Below are 5,039 nucleotides of genomic sequence, written 5' to 3'. Positions count from 1 at the left end.
TCAGCGGGGCTGCTGCTCCCTGTGGGTGCTGGAGCTGCTGCTGCTGCAGTGGGAGGGGGAGCAGGCTGGGCACAGCTTTTCCAAGGGGCCCTGCATTTCATGGGTTATGAAACGCCTTGGTGGTGTCTTCTCTTTACAGTTGGTGCCACTTCCACTGCTTCCACGGGGACAGCCAGCCTGGGGACACTTGGGTTTGGATTAAAAGTTCCTGCAACAACAGCTGCCACAACAAGCACTGCCACTGGTAGGAGTGAGATGCTGAAAGTCGCTGAAGAGAAGGGAGCCTGACTTGTGAGAGTAGCAGCAGAGCAGTTGTGATTTGTAAAGCCCTCGAGTCACTGAAAACAACAGAGTCTGTCTTTCTCTGATGCTTTTCCATCTCTTTGTGAAAACATAGAAGTTCTGTCATCCACTGCAAGGGTTGCAGGGGAGGAACTGGGTGTGCGCTGGTAGTTATGGGTTCTAACAGTAAGACTTGAGGGGATTGAGCAGGGCGTGGGCTCGGCATGTTTTCATTCCCTCCCTGACAGAGGTGGGATTTGCTGTTGGTCCCTTCAGAGGGATCTGTTGCAGCTCCTACAGCCCTGGGCAGTGCACCCTGGACCTGCTCTCAGTTTGTGAGGTACCAGGTGTGTCGTCCTCTGTTGCTTGACTTGAATCTCTTCTTCCAGGGACCACATCTGCTTCTGGCTTTCCTTTGAATCTGAAGCCATTGACTACGACTGGTGCCATTGGAGCTGTGACCTCCACAGCTGCCATAACCACAACCACCACAACCAGGTGGGTGTTTGTTACCACTGACCCTTTCCTGCCTGGGGCAGGAGCAGCTGCAGTGCTGGTGATGGGATCTGGAGGAGGAGGGGGAAATGAACGCTTGCTGTCGTGTTTCTCTTTCCTGACCTTGTGCCCTGTGCTGGCCCTCGCTCCCTCTCAGTGCCCCCCCAGTGATGACTTATGCCCAGCTGGAGAGTTTGATAAACAAGTGGAGCCTGGAACTGGAGGACCAAGAGAAGCACTTCCTCCATCAAGCTACACAAGTCAATGCCTGGGACCGGATGCTGATAGAGAATGGAGAGAAGGTGAGGTGACCCCCACTGGAACCTCATTCTGCTTGCTCAGGTCCTTAAAGGCCTCAGTGTTACAAGCCATCGAGTGGGACCTTCTGCCTGTAAAAGAAATAGATGTGAGCTCCACCTGGGTGCTTTTCACAATCTCTCTGTGTGTTCTGGCCTTTAGGCCTTGGTGTTTGGAAATCTGTTCTGTGACTTTGCTCTGTGCTACCAAGTTCCCTTGGGGGGGATCATTCCAAGCTGAACCTCCCTTATTCCATCTTTGGTCTGTAAATCTTTATGGAGCCATCTCTTGTTTCTAGCAGAACTTGCATGGTGCTGCTTTCTCCCTTCCACCTCTCTTCTTTGCTGAGCTGACTTGAGAGTTTCCAAGGTGTAATGAAATGTCTTCTGTTTGCAGATTACTTCGTTACACAGAGAAGTAGAGAAGGTGAAGGTTGATCAGAAGAGGTAGGAGACTGCGAGCACTTGAAATGATTTTCTTTCTTCTCTGCGTTGTCCTGCCGTTGTGTGACAGCTCCGGAATGTCTGCAACATGAAAGGGAAGCAGTTGGCATTTTCTCTTTTCAGACTGGATCAGGAACTGGACTTCATTCTGTCCCAGCAGAAGGAGCTGGAGGACTTGCTGACCCCTCTGGAGGAGTCTGTGAAGGAACAGAGCGGGACCATCTACCTGCAGCATGCGGATGAGGAACGGGAGAGGACGTGAGCACAAATCTGCTGGGCATGGGGGATGAGCAGTGTCCTGTGGTGATATCAGTCAGCAGGAGGCAGAGCTGGGATGTGTGACTGTGTTGAACAATGAGTGGCTGTTGTCAGATAATTAATCCTGTTTCATGCATGGCAACTTAGATTTTACTCATTAGAAACTAGAACAGTGAGTGGAAGCCCTTGAATCAGCATGAAATGCTCTTTGGATGTTGGTCTAATCAGCTGTTTTGGAAGAGGTTACTAATTTTGGCATAATCTCTGAAAGTCAATGATTCTTCACTGACAGAAGTGGTGAGAGCAGAGTGAACTATGTGTGGCACCAGCATCCTCATATGCCTTTAGTGATGCATCATTACAGGCTAATTAAGGGCAGTGTTTTTCTGGTTCAAGAGATAAGGAATCTTGAAGAATCCAGGTTCACTGCTTCCTTCAGTTCTGACAAAGCCTTCCAGGAAGTCCCCCCACTCTCTTGCTTTTCTTTCTCCGTGTGTAGATCAAGGGCTTGGGAGGCGCTTCATGTGGGTGATGGAGCCTCTCTGGGTGCTGTTCCTGGGTCTTTTCCAGCCTTGGCTGCAGATGTGGAAGCTCATTCTGATTGCCCATAGCTGGTGCAAGTCTTCAAAGTTCTCCTCAAACCTTCTGATCTTGGTTCTTGTGTGCTCTGCAGCTACAAACTGGCTGAAAACATCGATGCTCAGCTGAAGCGCATGGCACAAGATCTGAAGGACATCACTGAGCATTTGAATACAACACGAGGCCCTGCAGACACGAGTGACCCGGTAAATGCAAGCTTCTATTTTTATTTTTATTGATACGTATTAAATTGGTCTTGATGCTCCTTATGACTTTACTGAGCAGCTTTTTTTCAGTAAAAATTTCCCTTCAGCATTTTTCCACGTTCATTTTTAATTTTGCCACTTGAAGCCAAGGATGTTGAATGTTCTGCTGGTTCCTTGGTCTCAGTTAAAATAAGCCAAAGCCACAGACACATAATCTAAACTATGCAGTCTTCTTGCTGGTAAGGAGAAGCAAAGGAGCAGGGCTGCTGCACAGGCTTCCCGGGGCAAGTGGCTGCTGGCTTAGGGAAGTTGTGCAAGGAGAAACTTGCCCTTGACTCCTCTTAGTGTTCATGCAGTGTCACAACTGACTTGCACCTTCTCTCTCTGCTCAGCTCCAGCAGATCTGTAAGATTTTGAATGCACACATGGATTCCCTGCAGTGGATTGACCAGAACTCAGGTGAGATTTCTCCTGCAGCCTTTTGGGAATGTGAATGGAAAGCAGGAGCACGGGTGTGAGTGTTTGTTGTTCATCCCTGAAGCTGCCTGAGGAGTCTTCCTCCTCACCTTCAATGTCACTGTCCCTTCTGTGCTGAATTCTCCTGCTGTGCCTCATTAGAGGCCTCTGCTGAGAAGTAATTCCTGGCAACTGCAGCTGTTTTACCAAAAAAGCCCTGCTTGAATGTTTTTCTTTCTCCTTCTGCAGGGTTGTGTTCTGGGGTGACTGTGACATTAATCCCTTGTTTCTCCCACAGCTGTGCTGCAGAGAAAGGTGGAAGAGGTGACAAAGGTTTGTGAGAGTCGCCGCAAGGAGCAGGAGCGCAGCTTTAGGATCACGTTTGATTGAAACAGTCCCATGTTCAAAGGATGAACACAAAACCTCCACAGAAATTAGAGATGTTTGAGGTCTGAAATGAGGACCTGGCTTTGTTTCTTTTCTTGCAATAAAATGTGTTGTTTGTTCCAAAGTCTTTGTTGTGTTGGGCAGGAGAAACTGCATGAAGTTTGTGGGGGAAGTGTGTGCTCTGTGCTTTAGCTGTGCCTGCAGACTGGTGGGATACAGAAATGCTGCCTTGGAGGGCTTGGGGCAGTCTCTTGTCGCGGGGGGAGCCAGCAGAGCTGGGAGGCTCCCAGGGCTGAAGTGTGAACACAGGCCTGCAGCAGCAGAATGGAGCACCCTCAGCTCTAGCAGCCTTGTGGACTATAAACATCAATAAGCACACACTAAGGAAATACCACAATAAGTGCATTTATTCACCTGGCTTCTTCCCTCCCTCTTTGCCACAACCGGCTGCAGGCAGTCCCCTCTCTGAAGCAAGAGCCCAGTCCCCAGGTCTCTCTTCCACACTCTGAGATTGCTGGACCTGCACGTTGGCTCCCAAGCGTCCTTCATTGTCCCATGTTCAACCACAGAGTTCCCCCAGCTCACTGAAATCCACAAGGCTGCTGGTTCTTTCTCCACCCCTCACGTGGCAGGAGGGTTCTCTGCAGCCGAGGAGCTGGGGATGGCAGAGTCAGCCTCTGGCAAATGCTTCCTGCTTTTCCCAAAGGCGATCACCAGGGGCTTCCCGTGCAGCTTGTATCCGTTCAGCAGCTGCAGCGCGCTCTGGGCCGCCTCCGTGTCTGCAACAAGAGGGCACAGTGGGCACAGGGCACCCAGCAGGTGCTGGCACAGGGACAGAGGGTGTTCCTAAGGGTGCACCCATATGATGGCCCCACAGCCTGCTCTACAACTAGTGTGGTGTGGGGACCCTCCAGCAACACTGACATGCTGAATAAACACTGCCCGTGACACACCACATCACTTCTGCCCTCATACATCCTCTTCCAACCCAGGGGAAGGACTGTGGTATGATAGAAGAGAAAGGAGTGAATTCCCCTGCTTCTCCTTGGAGAGCAGGCTTGGCAGCAGCCCAGTGCCCTGCAGGAGGATGTGACACCTTTGGGAGTCAGGGAAGAACTGAAAGGCACGAGGCAGCAACTCACCAGGGAAGGTGATGAAGGCCTGATCCCTCATCCGGCCGCTCAGGAGGCGGAATTGGATCAGTGGGCTGTCCTCCTTCTGGAACCGAGCAAACAAGGACACCAGGTCCTTCATCGTCACTCGGGGGCCCAGGTTCTTCAAATACAGCACCTGTAACAGAGACAGAGGGTCAGTCAGCCTTTGCCATGCAAAGACACCTTTCAGCCTGGTCCCAAATCTGTACAGCTCCAGGGTGTGAATTAGCTCAACCCTCACACCCAAGTGCTAATGATACCACTTGGAGGACAGGTGGCTGTACAGAGAAAGGCAGCTCTGAACTCAAGGCATCACCCTGCTTGCCTGCACCAAGTGCTGACAGTTTCAGTTATTTATAAAATGCAACAATCTCCAGCTACCAGATAGGCACAGTTTGAGTAAGGTGACAGCAGGCCTCAGCCAGGCCCAGACAGACAGAGCACATCTTGACAGGTGACCTGCTGGAGCCAGGGAGGGCTGG

The 5,039-nt window shown here is 50.9% G+C and overlaps 2 protein-coding genes across 2 annotated transcripts in view; one reads left to right on the top strand and one right to left on the bottom strand.

Annotated features, from left to right (window-relative positions):
* Positions 1–62: 62 nt before the first annotated feature.
* On the top strand, positions 63–3,527 carry NUP62CL (nucleoporin 62 C-terminal like). Its single transcript, XM_008636202.2, has 8 exons — positions 63–244; positions 672–780; positions 935–1,079; positions 1,471–1,520; positions 1,641–1,775; positions 2,449–2,560; positions 2,953–3,019; positions 3,315–3,527. The coding sequence occupies exons 1-8, from the start codon at positions 100–102 to the stop codon at positions 3,404–3,406; spliced, it is 855 nt and encodes a 284-aa protein (XP_008634424.2). The 5' UTR covers positions 63–99; the 3' UTR covers positions 3,407–3,527.
* Positions 3,528–3,792: 265 nt separating this feature from the next.
* The window catches only part of RBM41 (RNA binding motif protein 41), a 5,555-nt gene continuing 4,308 nt past the window's right edge, over positions 3,793–5,039 (bottom strand). The window contains exons 5-6 of the mRNA XM_008636203.2: positions 4,546–4,693; positions 3,793–4,182 (exon numbers count right to left, since the gene is read on the bottom strand). Of these exons, the coding sequence (XP_008634425.1) occupies positions 4,025–4,182; positions 4,546–4,693 (306 nt within the window). The 3' untranslated portion in view covers positions 3,793–4,024. The remainder of the gene's footprint in view (positions 4,183–4,545; positions 4,694–5,039) is intronic.

Source organism: Corvus brachyrhynchos, unplaced genomic scaffold (genome assembly GCF_000691975.1).
Source record: "Corvus brachyrhynchos isolate BGI_N302 unplaced genomic scaffold, ASM69197v1 scaffold346, whole genome shotgun sequence".
Lineage (NCBI taxonomy): Eukaryota > Metazoa > Chordata > Aves > Passeriformes > Corvidae > Corvus > Corvus brachyrhynchos.
The sequence above is the reverse complement of the archived record's forward strand: the minus strand, read 5'-3'. Positions and strand labels throughout refer to the sequence as shown.

What these genes read in the sequence shown, in the direction of transcription:
- NUP62CL (XM_008636202.2), top strand. Translation starts at nt 100, where the DNA reads ATGGGTTATGAAACGCCTTGGTGGTGTCTTCTCTTTACAGTTGGTGCC. An exon ending in CACAACAAGCACTGCCACTG is followed by an intron (nt 245 to 671) that starts GTAGGAGTGAGA and finishes CTCTTCTTCCAG; the next exon opens with GGACCACATCTGCTTCTGGC. An exon ending in GATGAGGAACGGGAGAGGAC is followed by an intron (nt 1,776 to 2,448) that starts GTGAGCACAAAT and finishes TGTGCTCTGCAG; the next exon opens with CTACAAACTGGCTGAAAACA.